The 18,428-nt window shown below is 43.6% G+C and overlaps 1 protein-coding gene across 2 annotated transcripts in view; it reads right to left on the minus strand.

Annotated features, from left to right (window-relative positions):
• Positions 1 to 18,428, minus strand: part of TM9SF4 (transmembrane 9 superfamily member 4) — a 53,435-nt gene that overhangs the window by 21,843 nt on the left and 13,164 nt on the right. Inside the window, exons 2-3 of one of the 2 annotated variants that reach the window (XM_004442485.3) lie at positions 8,130 to 8,243; positions 3,382 to 3,481 (exon numbers count right to left, since the gene is read on the minus strand). In XM_004442485.3, coding sequence (XP_004442542.1) covers positions 3,382 to 3,481; positions 8,130 to 8,243 — 214 coding nt within the window. Of the gene's footprint in view, positions 1 to 3,381; positions 3,482 to 8,129; positions 8,244 to 18,428 lie in introns of those variants that run through there. The other variant, XM_087445430.1, reaches the window with a different exon arrangement.

Consider the following 18,428-nt stretch of genomic DNA (forward strand, 5'->3'; position numbering starts at 1 on the left):
CTAGGTAAAGGGATAGGGGAAGGGTATTCTAGACAGAAGGAACACTATGTGCGAAGGCCCCACAGGGGTGGGAGCAGCACGGTAAACTTGAGAGGCCTGTGTGGTTGCAACGCAGACAGCAAAGGGGAGAGTGACTGGAGGTGAGCTGGAGAGATGGGCCGGAGCTGGACCTAGGTGGCCTGCTCCTAGAAAGTTTGATCTTTATCCAGAGAGCAATAACAGCAATGAAGGGTTTCTAACAGGGTGGAGGAAGACACTATCCAATTCTGGTTACAGAAAGATCACTCCAGCTGTTTTGTGAAGAAAACATAGAAGATGTAGGACTGGCTGCGGGCGATGGCACTCAGTCATGCAAGTGAGGGATGACAGTGGCGGGATTAGAGGGTGTGGTGAGGGTGGAAACAAGAACACAGATCCAGGAGCGACTGAGGAGGTGAAATCTAGGGGACCCAGTAGTGACTGACATGAGCGATGAGTGAGGAGTGGTGCGTATATCAGGAAGACTGCGGTTTCTACAACCAGGTTCGAGGTGGGAAAACAGGAAGAAAGCAAATTTAGACTGAAGGCATTTTTTCAGTTTGGATATGTCGAGCAGGCAATTAAGAGATCCAAGTTTAAGGCTGAGAGGAGAGGTCAGGGTTGCAGGTAGAAGCTGTGAGTTGTTGGTACACAGATGGTTAAGTGGCAGGGCGACAAGCTACACCAGTGTAGGGAGTACCACTCAGCTGTGCAAGGTAGCAGCCCTGTCAATCGTGGATGAGGCCACCTGGGAGGGGAGGGGGAACAGGGGCCTGGATGAAGGCCTCTTCCTTCTTCCCCGTTTTAGAAGCCTAGTAATGTAGGTGAGTCTGCAAAACCCAGGGATGGACCGGCCGGTGGAGAGCAAACACAACAATAGGACACCTGCATGGTCCACTGCTGAAATGATTCGGGTCATCCTCTGCCATCTCACAGATGACAACTCCGAGAACCAGAGAAAGACAGTGACTTGCCCATGATCATACGCGAGGACTGTGGCAGTGCTAAACCCTGGGCTCTTCCCTCTACACCATATCCTACTACCCACTTCTTTTCAGGTCAACGAGGAGCTCACTTGAGGAAAGGAAGAACACACAGAGAGGAACAGGGCTGCAGACCAAGTAAGGCAGGTATCACTTCTTGATATTTAGAAATTAAATTTAAACCAAGAAAGAGGACATACTGGTCTGGAACGGCTCATTTCTAATACGGAAGTATTCCTTTTAACTTCTTAAAGCTGGGAGCAGATAGCCAGGCCTCGTTGTTCAGGCTAAAGGAGCAAGAAACTCTGACTGTGGACCCTCTAAGGGAGTCTGCTGTTGTGCTCCAGTCCATCTGCCACAGACGCTCCACACATACACCACAATATGAATCTCTGTCCACATGATAATCAGGAGCACAGCCCCCAGACAGCCCAAATGAACCTTTCTGGAGAAGGCAGCCTGGACAACACAAAGAATTCTGTCTTCAGAGTTAAAAAAAATCTGGGTTAATATCTTAATTTCTCCAGCTATTGGCCATGTGACTCCAAGCAAGTCTTTCAAACCCTTGAAGCTGCTGTTCTCTCTCCTATGAATTGGGGGCAATCATATTTGTCTTTGCAGAGTTACTATAAGAATCAGCTAAGGGAGTGTGCAGAGTGTGGTGCCTAAGGGTCTGGACTCTGAAGCCAGAGTTCCTGGGTGCTGCCACTTAATAGGTGAGCGGCCTGTGGCGAGTGACTTTTCCTCCTGGTGCCTCACTTCCCTTACCTATGATAAAGGGACAGTAAGAGTAGCTACCTCATAGGGTTGTTGTGAGAATCAACTAAGTTAGAGCACAGACGTGCTTAGAACAGTGCCCAACTCACAGGAAGAACCCTCTACGTTTTAACCGTGATAATGACGATAAAGCAGAGTTCAAGGCTTGCAGTCCAACAGGCATTCAGTCAAGGATGTTTCTGTTCCACTCAGTAGGACACTAACATTTACTGAATGCCTACTATGTGTCAGGCACTGGGTCAGAAGTGGCAGAGAGAGAGAGGAACGTAAGACATGATCCCTCTGCTCAAAGAGCCCCTAGGCCATGACCGGAGGCACTACACAAAGGCAGAATGAGAAACAATACGGCAGGATAACTTTTGTACACATAAGTTTCCATTTTTATGAGGCAGGAGCATTCTCTAGCTTCATGAAAGATGCGGCAGAGGCTGAGAGAGGTTAAGGTCACGCAGTATCACACTGAGGAGTGCCCAACTGCTGAGCCTTGGGCTGCCAACGAATCCACACCAGCCCAGAGGGGACGGGAGTTGCCACTGAGAGGAGCTTGGTATCAGGAGGCCTGGAGGACCAAGCAGGTCAGGCTTCCCAGGCAGAGGCAAGGCGGACGGAGCACAGTGTGGAGTGGAGAGAGATAAGAAGGGTAAGTGGCAGGCAGGAGGAGCAGCCCAGACAGTCAGCGGAAGTCAGCCCCGGCCCTGAGACCAATCTCTGTTCAGCAGCACAAGGCAAGACTTAGGGACAGGTGGTGCTGCCCGCTTTTGGTTAAGCTGGCTCCAAGGCCTGCCTCCAGCTGGTCTGGGACACTCAATACCTGGCAGTAGACATACTTGTCGACTAGGGGTTCTGGAAACATCTGAGCCAGGGGTAGCCCTGCTTTCAGGGGCCTGCTCAAGGACCAGTTCTCTCTTTTCTCCCTCTTAAGCTGTAAGAGAAGAGACAAGTCTCACACCTTTCTATGTTTTTATCTCCAGGACTTAACACTGAGATGGGCACTAAGTACTAATAATCGTGTCCTAAATAGAGGCCTCCAAATATCTTTTACTTTAAGTCTGAAATTCTACCAAATGGAGAATTATCTCAATTGGAATAAAATGGCTGCTATTTACAGAACACATACGCCAGACACTGCGCTGGGTGCTTCACACATTCTTTGAGGTGAGTCTTGCACAGCTTAGCAAGAACCATGGTGATGTCTCTGCCTCCTTTAGGGCCAGAGGGAATCACTCACTCTTAACTAAAAACAGAGCACGTTACAGAAGCCACAGGAGAGAGAAAAGGGGATATCCAGAAATCAAAGGAGAGTCGGACTAAGCAGTAGCCAAGGGCTCCGCCTCTGAAGCCTGACTACATGGATTCCAAGCCCAGCTTAGCCATTAATTAACAGTATAACCAAAGGCAAGTCACATAGCTGTAAAATGGGAATAAAAACAGCAACTATCTCCCTAGGGCTATTAGGAGGAGTAAATAAGCTGTATGTATGTATGTAACTATGTAGAGTTGTGTCCAGCACAGTGCCATGTAAGGGTTAACTGCTATCATCATTACGAAAAGATCTGGGTTTCCCTTTGGGAGAGGCCGACAGCAGCGTGAGAGAAGAACTTACCCAGATTCTCTGCCTTGTAGGTTATTTTGCTGGGCTGGCAGAAGGGCAGTGAGTAGTACTCATAAGGTAGCTGGGTTCGAGAGCTGGTGAGCTTCACAGCCTAGTGGGAGAAGAGAGGCTGTTACTCCTCAATCCAGAAACCAAGATGACTGTTTCACTAATCCTCCCTGGTATCCGTACATCTTTGGTATACCTGGTAATATTACCTAATAAACAAACTAATTGCAGCAGACACAACTGTAGTATACTACATACTATACTGCCTACACTTCTGAATTACTTCGTATTTCATTAGTTTTAGATCACATCACAGATTTTGTTTAAAATCACAAGCAAATTCAATGTATACTGAGAGTCTTCAACATGCTGCTATCCTATAATTTCACTTCTAGGCATCTTTCCCAAGGAAATAACTCCAAACGAGGAAAAAACTTGAGGAACGAAGAGGTTCACTCCTTATTCACAACCACAGTGGTCTGCCTCTGGTTCCAGCTCCAGTTCCAGTGAGCTCTCTCCTGCCTCAGGCTCTGAATGTGCTGTTTTCTCTGCCCAACTCTGTGCCTATCTGGCTCCTTCCCACATTTAGGTCTCGGCTTACATCCTTTCACGTAGAATTCCTTCTCTAATCATCCTATCTAAAGGAATTCCTCCATTGTTCTCTATTTCAACACTCGTACTTTCCTTTGTAGCATATCTGATAAAAGGTAATTATTTTGTTTACCTATTGTTCTTTTTAATCAGCGTCCCCCACTAGAATTTAAGAGTTAAGCTCCATAAGGGCAAGAACCATGCGTGTGTCTCTTACCTCTCTAACCCCAGTGGCTACAGAGTTAGGCACACAGTTGGTGCTCATTAAGTGTTTGCCAAATGACAGAAGAGAGGAAAAATGGAAAAACAACTAAAAGCCCCCACAATGGGAAACTGGTCAAGAAACCATAATATATTCATTCAATTAAATATTACTCAACCATTAAAAATGAAGTTTATGGGGCCGGTCCTGTGGCTTAGCGGTTAAGTGCACGCGCTCCGCTACTGGCGGCCCGGGTTCAGATCCCAGGCGCGCACCGACGCACCGCTTGTCCGGCCATGCTGAGGTGGCGTCCCACATACAGCAACTAGAAGGATGTGCAACTGTGGCATACAACTATCTACTGGGGCTTTGGGGAGAAAAAGGGAAAAAAAAGGAGGAGGATTGGCAATAGATGTTAGCTCAGGGCCGGTCTTCCTCACAAAAAAAAAAAAAAAATGAAGTTTAAGAAGACTATAAGGGAGAATGTTTAGGAAATGAGGCAAGCACACAGAATATAGCCCTGGAATTGGTGACAGTCAGACAACCCCCCCCAACCATGGATAAAATAGAACCAAACAAAATGTTGCAAAAAATAAATTTTAATCTAAACGCAACTAAAATTATCTCTGCTATTTAGGAACCACTGACCATTCCTCATATACCATCTAAAAGTCTAAATAATTTTTAGAATCCAGGTCCACAATCCTTATTTAAAATTCTTGCTTTGGAATTAGGAATTTTTTGGATTTTAAAAGGGCAATGTGGTATAATAAATCATAGGTTTTATAACACCTCCCAGCTGGGTCTGGAGCAGTACCCCATATTCAATGACTATTTGTGCAAGGAAATGCAAAAATATTCATACTAAGTGGGATAAATAAAGTCAATAGACAGTTCAGGCCAGGTCTCGCCTACGAGTTTAGAAAAACTCTGGATTTCAGAGCTTTTTAGTTATCTAACTGAAGGACTGAGGACCACTATTAAGCATTTCATGAGTTGCTTGAGGCAAAATGGCCAAAAAGTTATGGTCTGTTATAACAGCCTGCTATTTTGTGTTTCTTAGCATTCTCTCTTTCTGGACAATCAAAAAGAATCCACATTACTATGTTCCCTCCCACCCTCTCTTTTCCCACCCAAGGTGTCCGCTCTCCCATCCCCAGCCTGGCAGGACTGGAAGTCAGAGCCACCCTGTCCTCCCTATGCCACGAGCCTTGCTTTGGAGGGGGCTTTAGGCAGAGGCATCAGGAGGAAGGGTACCGCAGTGGTAGGAGATGGGGCTCTGAACTAACCCTCTATCTTCCTCACCATGTGACCTTGGGCAAGTTGATTCACGTCCCTGGGCCTCAGTTTCCTCACCTGTAAAATGTACAGTAAATCTGTAGAACATACAGTATCTGCCTCAAGAGCGTTCCTGGGGGCATCCTGAGCTAAGCCATGCATAATGCCAGGCATGTAAGTAACCCTCAATAAATGTTGCTTTAATTACTGTTCCTGAAAGTTACAAGTCTGACTTCTAAGGAAGAGATATGCTCACAATAACGCAACACACGTAATGTTGCATTTCCTCATTACTACCTAGTTCTAAACACAGACACCTTCTATAGTCATTTATCAGACGTATTTATTCACCCTACCAGGCTGTCTACTAGGAGGTGGTGACACAGCAGTGATCAAGGCAAACAAGAGTCCAGCCCTTTTAGAACTTGATTTGTGGCAGTTTTCAGGTTTCCACAAGTGTATTACTTATATTTTTAACCTCTAAACTGGTTAACTACCCCTGGATAATCAGAGGTTGCTTGTATCTGATGTCCCAAACAAATATGACATGTAGCAATTGGTAATCTTGCTAATACAGTTATGTGCCACATAATGACATTTCGGTTGACAACGGACCGCATATACGACGGTGGTCCCATAAGATTAGTACCATATAGCCTAGGTGTGTAGTAGGCTGTACCATCTTGGTTTGTGTAAGTACACTCTATGATGTTCGCACAATGACAAAATTGCCTAATGATGCATTTCTCAGAACGTATCCCTGTCGTTAAGTGATGCATGACTGTACCTAAAATGCAGTGGCAAACAAAGGGGCATGTACATGACAGCACATCTCGTGGTCAGCCTTTTGTGGCTTTCTTGTATTCTGCTTCTCCTTTTGAACACTGTGATGCTCAGGACAGAATAAAAACTTTATTTTCATGCAATCTCTCTGCTTTGCTTTTGCACAGACCAGTAAAGACGTGGCTCACCTCAACGCGGTAATGAGGCAAGAAATGTACGTTTATTTTAGAACTTATTTTCCTAACTTTATAAGTTTTGCTAGCCCCTTTTACAGAATCACTAAGGATCTGAAGGACTACTTAAATATTTCAACTATACATTATTTTGCCTATGGAGAACCAATGTGGTAATCAAGAAGTCAGGGATTTAGGGAGGTGTGAGAATGCCAAGTACCCGACACCATAAACACTGCACAGAAAAAAAGACTAAGAAAAATATACCCAAGTATTCAGAGCGGTTATATTTGGGTGATGGTAGAGGGGAGTCCCTTTACCTGGGGGCCCTTGTACAGGTTACGCCCCTTCCCTGGAGGCAGTCCATATCCAGTGACTGGTTCGTGGAGGGATGTAGAGAGCCAGTGCCCTTGCCTCAATGTGGAACAACTCTGAAGGGCTGGCCACTCCAGTTCCAGAGCTTCCCAGGGGCCTCTGTTGTACCACAGTTCAACGTCTCCCTCTGCCCAGTCCTGCTTCCCTCTCTCCCTCCCAAGTGCGGACCCTGAGACCCTCCCCAATAAATCTCCTGCACCAAATCTCCACCTGAGAGTTTGTTTCCTGGAAAACCAGATCCAAAAAGATCTACCACCAACCTGCAGCCCTGCGTAGGGCTCAGAATGCCACCAAGAGTCCATCATCGTAGAGACATTAATCAAGGTGCCAGCCTGCCCACTGCCCCTCATCAACCATATTTTAAGTGACTCTTCCCTCACCCCTGCTACAGTTGACCGACCCACAGGTGGGCATCTAGCCTGAAAAGGAGAAGTGGCCCAGCTGGATGGCTTCTCTCTGGACTCTGATTTAGGGCAATGCTTCCCAAACCCTAATCGTTCACTTGCCTTATCTACTTACCACTTATTCTGCTATTTATTTAGATGTGACTCATTTTTAGCTAAACACATTTATTTAAGAAACAAACATTATATCCCTATTAAAAATGGAAAATCAATAATGATAGCCATGAAATCATGAAATTAGCTATATTTTCTAATACACATTAAAAGAGAATAGCTATTAAAATATATTTGTCAAACACTTAAAATCTTCTCATATACCACCACTCAGATATGCAGTACACAGTTTGGAAATACTGAAGTGGAGAATCCAGCTGATGGCAGAAACTAAAATTGAAAAAACAGAGGCCATCATAGGCTGTGTATGCACAGACAATACGAGTTATGCAGAGAAAGCTGGTCACAGAGAGGAGGATGGAGCAGATGAAAGAGGGAGGCAGAAACGTCATAGAGGAGGAGACAGAAAGGGATGGAGACACACACACGAGACGGAGACACACACACGAGACAGAGACACACACACGAGACAGAGACAAGTGCGAGAGTGAAAGTGAGAGAAAAACACAGACACAGAGCCAGAACCAAAACCAGAGCCAGAGAGCAAGAGAAAGAGAGAGGGACACAGAGAGAGAACACATTCACACAGGCAGAGCTGCAGAGAGCCAGAAGCGGACGGAGACAGACGAAGAGGCCGAGTTCCCGGAACTGTGGGCTCCTGAGGGCACTCTACTTGCAGCCCACGCAGCATATGCAGCGAACCCTCGTTCTCCCAGGGTAACTGGCACGGTCTTTGTTCTCTGCAACCACAGGAGGGACGTGCCCACTCACCATGGTCCTCCATCCAGGCTGCCCAGTACAGAGGTTCCAACAGTCCACCAGTACACTTACCTTGATTTCCACAGGGTCGTTCTGGTGGAAGTTGATTGGCGCGACCCCTGGGACATAGAAGGCGCTTGAATCACACGTGAGGGAGAGAAGCAGCAGGGACCATGGCAACCAATCCTGCTTGGAAAAAGAGAGGCTGCAGTTGGAACGGGGGAAAGTAGTGAGCACCCCTCAGGGGCAGATCAAGTCATAGCACCTCCATGTCTGCTTTAACTGGCCCAGTTTCACCCCTACTCTGAGAAGCCCGAGGCCCTTGTAAGTGCTGCCTTCCAAATGTCCCCAAGAGTGCTACAAGGCACTGATTCTGCACTTCCAGAAACGAGTGACAAAAGGAGTGAAGTAACTGACATCAGGACAAAAGGGAAGACTGTAATACAGGAGCCACATCTCCTCACTTCTGGATCAATGTTCTTTTCACCATTTCACAGTGCATCACACGCCTGTATAGCTAGCAGGAAACAAAGCTCCACATGTTCCATTAATTCCCATTTCTCTATCAGCAACAGGCTCGCTTCATCAGGAAGCTCCTGTGTTACCAATATATTTTCCCACAAGCCTTCTCCAAAACTGTACTGACCTCATCACCTCCCACTCTCCTCCTCACTCAGCTCCAGCTACACTCGCCTTCTTGTTGTCTCAGCAAGGCCCTCTCCACCCCTCAACGCCATCACCTTTACTCTTCCCTCTGCCCTTCCCACAGATACCTGCATGGCTCAGCTCATTTCTTATTTCATTCGGGTCTCTCTCCAATGTCACTTCCTCAGAGAAGCCTTCATTGACTCTCCTATCTAAAATCGCCTCCTCAGGACTCCCATTACCCATTCTCCATCCCCTTACTCTACTCCACTTCTCTTCATGGACTTATCTACTTGACATGTACAAGACGTATTTGTTAATTTGTGTATTATCTATCCCCCTCCACTTGAATGTTATCTCTGTGGGAGCAGGGACTGCGTCCCCAGCGCCGGGCACAGAGGAGGCACTCAGTAAATAACCTGCATGCAGGACAGTCACCTGGGAATCAAAGGCAAGAGAGATCAATTACCGCCCTCAAGAAACGTACCCCATCAAAGCACCGCTTTCCCTTCATTAACAACACGCTTCACCCCCCCAAGGAATGAGAAGAGACTCCTGATTCTCTCTCTCTGCCTGGTCTGAACAAGGAACTTCTGTCCTCTACACACCTGAATCGCCAACTCCACTGCGCTTCTGCATCTGCCTTCTCTCTCTTCACGGCTGGGGTATTTCAGGCCCTTATTTCCTCCCACCAGACATTGGCCACAGCCTCCTGATTGCCTTGCCTCTGCAGCATCTTCATCCTTCAAGTTACCCCCCTCCACACACACACTCAGATGATTCTTTCTGAAACTCAGTTTTATGGGGAATCAGAGTCACTCAGGGGGCTTGCCAAAAACATAGACCCATCTGCATTTTTACCAGGAGCACAAATTGATTTAAAAAAAGGCTTTAAAATTTTAAGGTTCTGAGCTTAGTGCACTTTTTGTAGACACATAGCTTGGTCAAAGCCTTAAAAGCAATACATTCACAGATTGTCTTCCCCTTGATTTCTTGTGAACATTTATAAGTAACTTCCAGCTGATGTTCATTATGAAGTATGAAATATTAGTTTGACCCCAATAAAAATAGTAAAAAATGGCTAAGACAGTTGTATTGTATTTGGTAATCCAGAGGTCAGCAGAATTAGAGGTGAGAACAGGATCTTTAAAAGAAATGACAAGACTAAAAGGTAGAAAATTGCCTCAAGGGGTAGGATTCTGTATAGGAAGACAGTATTTTCCCCCCTGTCCTTTTTTTTTAAACTTTTTATTTTTTAAAAAATTTAGATTTACACAAGAGTTGCAAAGATACTATGAGCGCTCCCACGTACTCTTCACCGAGCTTTCACTAATGTTAACATCTTACATAACCATGGGTGAGGAAAGCTTTTAAAAAATAACTAGCTTTAAAAAGTTTTGAAAAAGTAAAACAAACACAGTAAATAATTCAAACAGTACAAATGGGTATACCATGAACAATAAATCTCGCTCCCACTTCAGCTCACCATAGATAAGCGCTATCACCAGTTCCCTGAATATCCCTCTAGAGACATTCTATGCACGCACGAAGGGAAGGGTTTTGTGGTGTGGGTTTGCCTTGAATACAACAACAAATAGATTTTTATTCCTTCTTTCTGGGACAGAAAAGCCTACGGACCGCAGGCTGGTTACAGCGGTCTGATTTCCCTCGATCAGAGGACTTCCTCCACCTGACCAATCATCAGAAGGTTCTGGCCCTCCGTCTTTGGAACCCTTTGCTAGGCTTCACTGTCAGTCCTTAGGATGTGAGCGCTTCGTGTGAGAGAAATAAACCCTGTCCTCTTTTTTCCTCTAATTCTTCTTTGTACCTGAATTACAGTTACCTAAAATGCAAGGAAGACAAACTCTGTATTACTGGCAATAAACTGCCCTCCAAAAGTTGTTTAAGAAAAACAACTCAACTCTGAATTTTTGAGAAACGATGCAGAAAACAATCCTCACACAAAGATACTATTAACAAACCACAAATCAATTTATCTTAGAGGAAGGATCAACAGATGAAAAATGGCAAAGGATATTTCCCTAAACGCTAGAATCTTTGAATAAGTTGGCAACTGAAAGCAATTCAGAAGTTCAGCTTAGAATTAATAACTGCACCAAGATGACACTGTAAGTTTTAGATATTAAAATGTCACTGTTTTGATATTCTCGTACAGCTGGAGGGATTATAAAGTGAATACTTCTGGGGGCAATTTGGCACTCTGTATCAAAAGCCCCCCAAAAGTGCATACTCTTTCACTCTGCAGTTCTACTTCTAGATATGTTAAGAAAAATATGACAAACATGCCAAAATGTACATAAAAGGATGTTCACCACAGCATTATTGAAAACAGTGAAACAGTTCACTACTTATAATAGTAAAATGTCCAATATTAGTGGAATGAGTTAAATTATGGTGCATCTACTTATCTATTTACGTAGTCATTAAAAATGATGATATATTTCCTGAGTGGGAATGTTCAAGCTTTAGATTTAAGCAGAAAAAGCAGGGGATAGAACACCGCATAGCAGAATTACTTTTTCTTCAAAAGTTATCTTTGAGAAAATGTTTAGGAGGCAAAATGGGTTATCTGAGTGATTGATTTGTTCTCTTTTTTGTATATGTGTATTTTCTAGTTTTTCTTAGGGGATTATATAGTATTTATACCACTTAAGAAAAATAATAAAATAAATCAGGCAAAAGAAAACATCACTGTTCCGAACACCTGTGTTAGACTAATCCTAGCTTGATATGGAAGGACCTCCGCCTGCTGGCCCCAAGATGCCTTTCCAGCAGCACCTCCCACCTTCTCTTTCTGAGCCTTTGGGAAGACCCCGAGATTGTCTCTGCCCTTGGTGAGCAGACTGGCTCAGGTGAGGCTGCCTTCAAGCCTTTGCTTAAGCTGTTTCTGACACCTGACCTCGCTTTAGTCAAGTCCTACTTACCCTTAAAGGTCCAGTTGAAATGTTTCTTCCTTCAAGAACCCCTGGATCCCCACAGGGGGAATTCTTCTCTTCCTTCCTTCCTTTTCAAGGCATTCTGTAAATATTTCTATGATGACACTAGAGGCAAAAGAATGGAAACTACCCAATACCCAGATGAAGTTTCACATCTACACACGGTGGAAGAGCGCTGCTTGAGCTAGTGCACAAATATTGAAATCCATGCTTGTTTAAGGTCCTACTACAGCTCTTTTCAGGATGAATTATGGTCATTTTAGTACCTGTCATCTCTCCAGCTGCACTAATCGCTTGTCTAGCTTTGTTGATGGGGGTACTCAATAAATCCTTATCAAACAAATTAATAAGCACCAATCGACCTCTGATCTATACAATTATGAAACCATCCACTCACATACAGGTTGAATATCATGGTTCTCAATCTCTGCTGTATCCCCTTGAGAATCTGATTTTTTTAAAAAAATTCTCAAATTTAAGGAGTTCTTGACATCTCTCATCTTTCCACCAGTCCAAGGACCTAGTCTGAGAATCCCTGAGACTATCTATTATGCCCATATCATATCTGTATGTCTAGGAGAGTGGTTTTCAACACTGATGCATATTAGAATAGCCTGGGGAGTAAATGGATTAAATTCCCAATCAAAAGACATAGAGTGGCTGAATGGATTAAAAAAAAAACAAGATCCAGTGATACACTATCTACAAGAGACTCACTTTAGATCTAAAGACACACATGGGCTGAAAGTGAAGGGATAAAAAAAGATATTGCATGTGAATGGTAACAAAAAGAAAGCAGGCATGGCTATACTTAGACAAAATAGACATTCAGTCAAAAACTGTCTAGAGACAAAAGTCATTACATAATGACAAAAGGGTCAATTCAACAGGAAGATATAAAAATTATAGATATATACACACCCAACATCAGAACACCTAAATACATATAAAGTAAATATCGACAGATCTGAAGGGAGAAATTGACAGCAATACAATAATAGTAGGGGACTTCAATATCCCACTTACAATAATGGATAGAACATCCAGGCAGAAAATCAGTAAACAGCTGACTTGAACAGCTCTACAGACCAAACAAGACCTAGCAGACATATACAGAACCTCCCACCCAACTGCAGAAGAATACACATTCTTCTCAAGTGCACATGGAACATTCTCCAGGACAAATCACATGCTAGGTCACAAAACAAGTCTTAAATTTAAGATTGAAATCATTTCATGTATCTTTTCTGACCACAGTGGAATGAAAGTAGAAATCAGTAACAGCAAAAAATGGAAAAGTCCACAAAAATGTGAAAACTAAACACCACACTCTTGAACAACCATTGGGTCCAAGAGGAAATAAATGAGAATTTAAAAAGCACCTCAGACAAAAGAAAATGAAAACACAACATACCAAAACTTATGCAATGCAACAAAAGCAGCACTAAGAGGAAAGTTTATAGTAATATATGCCTAATCAACAAAAGAGAAAGAACTGAAACAAACAACCTAATTTTACACCTCAAGGAACTAGAAAAAGAACAAACTAAGCAGAAGGAAGGAAATAATAAAGATTAGAGTAGAAATATATAAGAGAATTTTGAAAATAGAAAAAAATCAACAGAATTAAGAGTTGGTGTTTTGATGGGCCAGCCCCGTGGCTTAGTGGTCAAGTGTGTGCGCTCCGCTACTGGCAGCCCGGATTCGGATCCCGGGCGCGCACCGACGCACCACTTCTCTGGCCAAGCTGAGGCTGCGTCCCACATACAGCAACTAGAAGGATGTGCAACTATGACATACAACTACCTACTGGGGCTTTGGGGGGAAAAAAAAGGAGGAGGATTGGCAATAGATGTTAGCTCAGAGCCAGTCTTCCTCAGCAAAACGAGGAGGATTAGCATGGATGTTAGCTCAGGGCTGATCTTCTTCACACACACACAAAAAAAGGGAGTTGGTGTTTTGAAAAGACAAACAAAATTGACAAAACCTTAGCAACACTACAGAAAAAAGAAGACTGAAATAAACAAAATCAGAAATGAAAGAGGAGACATTACAACAGATGCCTCAAAAATAAAAGGGATCATAAGGGACTCTTCTGAATAATTACATGTCAACAAATTGGATAACCTTGAAAAAAATGGATAAATTCTTAGAAACATACAACCTACCGAAACCAAGTCAAGAAAGAGAAAGCCTAAACAGACCAATAAAAAAATAAGGAGACTGGGGGGGCCGGCCCAGTGGCGCAAGTGGTTAAGTGCGCGTGCTCTGCTGCGGTGGCCTGGGGTTCACCGGTTCGGATCCCGGGCACGCACTGACGCACTGCTTGGCAAGCCATGCTGTGGCGGTGTCCCCTATAAAGTAGAGGAAGATGGGCATGGATGTTAGCCCAGGGCCAGTCTTCCTCAGCAAAAAAAAGAGGAGGATTGGCAGATGTTGGCTCAGGGCTGATCTTCCTCACAAAAAAAAAAAAAATGAGACTGGGGGCCAGCCCGGTGGCGCAGCGGTTAAGTGTGCGCGTTCCGCTTTGGCAGACTGGGGTTCACAGGTTCGGATCCTGGGTGCGCACCGACGCGCTGCTTGTCAAGCCATTCTGTGGTGGCGTCCCACATAAAGTAGAGGAAGATGGGCATGGATGTTAGCCCAGGGCCAATCTTCCTCAGCAAAAAAAGAGGAGGACTGGCATTGCATGTTAGCTCAAGGCTGATCTTCCTCACCAAAAAAAAAAAAAAAAAAAAAAAAAAAAAAAGGAGATTGAATCAGTAATCAAAAACCTCCCAACAAAGAAAAGACTAGGACCAGATGGCTTCGCAGGTGCATTCTTCCAAACAATGAAAGAAGAATTGATACCAATTCTTAAACTCTTCCAAAAAACAGAAGGGGGAACACTTCCAAACTCATTTTATGAGGCTAGCATCATCCTGATACCAAAACCACACAAAGATACCATAAGAAAAGAAAACTACAGGCCAATATCCTTGATGAACATAGATGCAAAAATTCTCAAAATACTAGCAAACTGAATTTAGCAGCGCATTAAAAGGATCATACACCAAGATCAAGTGGGATTTATCCCTGCACGCAAGGATGGTTCAACATATGCAAATCAATCAAGGTGATACACCACATTAACAAAATGAAAGAAAACCCCCCACATAATCACCTCAATAGACACAGAAAAAGTATTTTACAAAGTTAACATCCATTCATGACTAAAATTCTCAACAAAATAAGTATAAAAGGAACTTACCTCAATAGAACAAAGGCATATATGAAAAACCCAGTTAACATCATTTCTTGCTAATCAAAAATATATGTGTTCCGAATTTCCCCCCTAGGAAGCCAGTCACCAGACCTTTTTGCCTCATCTGATGTGTGATTCAAAGCCAGGGCAGAGGATTACCATCTCCTGTGCTTATCAAGCCAATTAAATCTAAGAAGTTACTCCAGTTCTACTTTCTTTCGAAACAGAATCTTCCAATCTTAGCAGAGAGACACTGCCTCCAGGAACTCAAGGTCTCTCTGAGAGCTCAGGTTGCAGAGGAATGAAAAGCAAATCCTGAAAGACTTCAGTACAGTTTTGTTCCCAAGTCTCAAACCAAGGAAGCAAGCACACACACAAAAAACAACACAAACAAAAAGACACAACGACAAGGATAATACTCACCCTGATGGAAAACAACATTAAAAAGCGACAAGAAGCCACAGAGTCACTGAGCACCTACAAAGTAAGTACAAGGCACTGTGGCAGACACAGTCCCTTCCTTCCATTTACCGAGTCCCTGCTTTATGCTAAGCACTTTACAAATGCTGATCTGTGCCATCCTCACAACTACAATCACCTGGGGATTTCTGTCATCATTTCGCAGATGACTGCCAGTTAACATCTGCCAGTTAACATGAGTTCCAGAGATTAAAGAACTTGCCCAAGGTCAGAATGTAGAGGAACAGGTACGCTCTTTTCAGGCAGGTGACTTGCATTAAAAGATGATGAGTATGTAATGATGCTATTGATAACACCTGCAGCTAACATTTACTGAATGCTGATTATGTGCCAGGCACAGTTCTAGGTTCTCTTCATCCAATAATCCAATTAATCTTCGCAACAATCCTATGAGGTAGAGACTCTTATTCTCATTTCACAGATGAAACTGAGGCTCAGAGAGGCGACATAACACTGGCTGAGTCAGGATTTCTACCCAGGCAGCCTGATCCCAAAGCCCATGCTCTAACCAGCACAGGAATTAGTTCATGATTTATTGAGCACCTACTATGTGTCAGGCACTGTGCCAGCCTCACAGAATGCACGCCCACTAGGAGCTTTCAGCCAGTTGAGGGACAGAGACAAGTCATCAGCCAATCACAATACTAGGTCCCAGATGCTATTGAGGGCCTAGTTTCTTACCCTATTGGTTAAGAGGCTAAAAAGTACACAGGAGCAGCAACATACCCAGTCTTGGTGGGCAGGGGTGCAGACCTAAGAACTCAAGTGGTCTACTCAGAGGCCTGAAGGGAAAGGAGAAGGAAGGGAGAAGTGTTGCAGAAAGAACAAACCACAGGCACAAAGGCCTGGGGACAAGCATAACGAGTTTTTGGCAGGTGAAGTGTAGGCTGGTGCTTCTCAAACTTTAACGTGCATGTAGATCACCTGGAGACCTTGGTAAAATGCAGACTCTGATTCAGCCGGTCTAGGGTGAGGCCTGAGATTTTGCATTTCTAACAAGCTCTCAGGCGATGATGACATACCTAGTTCATGGACCATCCCTTGAGCAGCAAGCATGAACAGTCTGTGTAGACAGAAGGCTGAAGAACAGGTGAGGGACACAACACACAAAAGCCACATTGAGGAGTTTGGACTTTGTCGTCAGTGCAGTGGGGAAGACACTAAAGAGCTTTAAGTAAAAGGATAAATCATACCTGCAGTTTTAAAGATTACTCTGGCTACCATGTGTGTGAGTGTTTGGGGGTGGGGGGAGCGTGTGCAGCACATTTCTGCTCCAGAGACATTGTAATGCCCAGTCCTAGATTTGACACCTGATAAGGATAAATGAAATCACGTATAAATTCTTGATCAGGTGGAAGCAGATTGGTAGGCAGTGGTTCTGAAACTTGAGCATGCAAGGAAATCACCAGGAGGGCTTATTAGAACAGGTTCCTGTGTCAACCCTCAGAGTGTCTTCTTCAGTAGGTCTGGAGCAGGGCCTGAGAATGTGCATTTCTAGCAAGTTCCCAGGAAATGCTGATACTGCTGGTCTGGTTTTGGGATCACAATTTAAGACCCACTGGTGTAGAGGAAAAATTCATAGGCTTTAGGGGCCATACAGACAGGAATTCAAATCCAAGACCCACCACGTCCTAGCTGTGTGACTTTGGGCAAGTTTTTTAAATTCTTTGAGTTTTGGTTTTCTTATTTGTAAAATAGGAATATAATACTGAACTTTTGGCAGGGTGGTGGAGCGGTGATGGTGGTAAGGATTAAATAAAGTACACAAAGCACTTGGCACATAGTAGGTGCTTGATAAGGCAGAGTGGCCTTGTTCTGGGTTGCCCTGGAAGGCAGGACCAATGAGTACACTGCAAGGAGGGAGGTGTAGACTTGACCTAAGGAGTCTTGCAACAAGGGAATCTACCCAGCCAAGGAAAAGGCCATCACCATGAGCGAATCAGACAGAAGCAGGTGACCATGGAAGGAGGCAGAAGACGACATCCGTACCTCAGTGAGGCAAGTGAACCAGAAGCCTTATGACCTTCCTTGAAACTCAAGAAATTCATGATTCCTTTGAAAATACGGGACATTCTATCAACCCAAAGGTAGAACAAAACAAGGCAAAATTCCAGCCAGAGTTGGGTTCTATAAAGACATTGTTTTGAAGAAGCTCAGGGGTCAACTAATCCAAGAGTCCAGAGGGGAAGTGACATACCCATGGTCACATAGCAAGTTATCTGCAGAGTGAAGAAAGTCCAGCAGCACCAAACCCGGCATAGCCGAGTGATGAGAAGTTTGTCACCATGGTGGGAGCCATGCTTAGGAACAATCTGAGGTCATGATTAGAGGTGTCCAAAGAACTGTGCTGCCACAGATGAACGGCTTTTAGTCTCCCTTTATCCTCCCTGATTCTTGTTCTCTGCTTCTTTGTTTCCCTTGTCCCTCCCCCAATTCAATGATTTCTACTAATAAACAAACCACTAGTAGTCAGCCTGGTATGTACCCTTTATTTCAGGATTATTTTGAAAAAATATAGAGCTATCCAAACTGCTGCTAGAGGAGACAGAAAGGACATACAAATTGAAATAGAAGTATTAGAAGAAAATACAGATATACTTTTAAACAGCCTTGACATGGAAAGTTTTCTAAGAATGAAACAAAATCCAGAAGCTATAAAGAAAAAGCATATATAGGAAGAAGGAAGAAAATGAAAAAAATACCAAAGAGAAAGAAAAAGACAATTTGAGTAAAAAACATTTACCACACACCTGACAAAGGACTAATTTCTTTAATATACTAAGAGCTCTTACAAACCGATGAAAGACAAATAACCCAAAAGAATATAAATGGATAGTTTAAAAAAAAGTTCAAATGGTCAAACACAAAAAGATGCTTGACATCATTCATAATTTTAAAAATGCATATCAAAATAATATCTCATTTTTTACCTATCAGAGTCACAAAGCTTTAAAAAATCTGAATACACTAGATATAGGTAAATTGGTACAGTCTCTGGGGGGGGCAGTTTATCAATATATACTTAAATGGGAGCTAGAACTCTTA

This window comes from Ceratotherium simum, chromosome 21, assembly GCF_057802395.1.
Source record: "Ceratotherium simum simum isolate JZ-2026a chromosome 21, ASM5780239v1, whole genome shotgun sequence".
Taxonomy (NCBI): domain Eukaryota; kingdom Metazoa; phylum Chordata; class Mammalia; order Perissodactyla; family Rhinocerotidae; genus Ceratotherium; species Ceratotherium simum.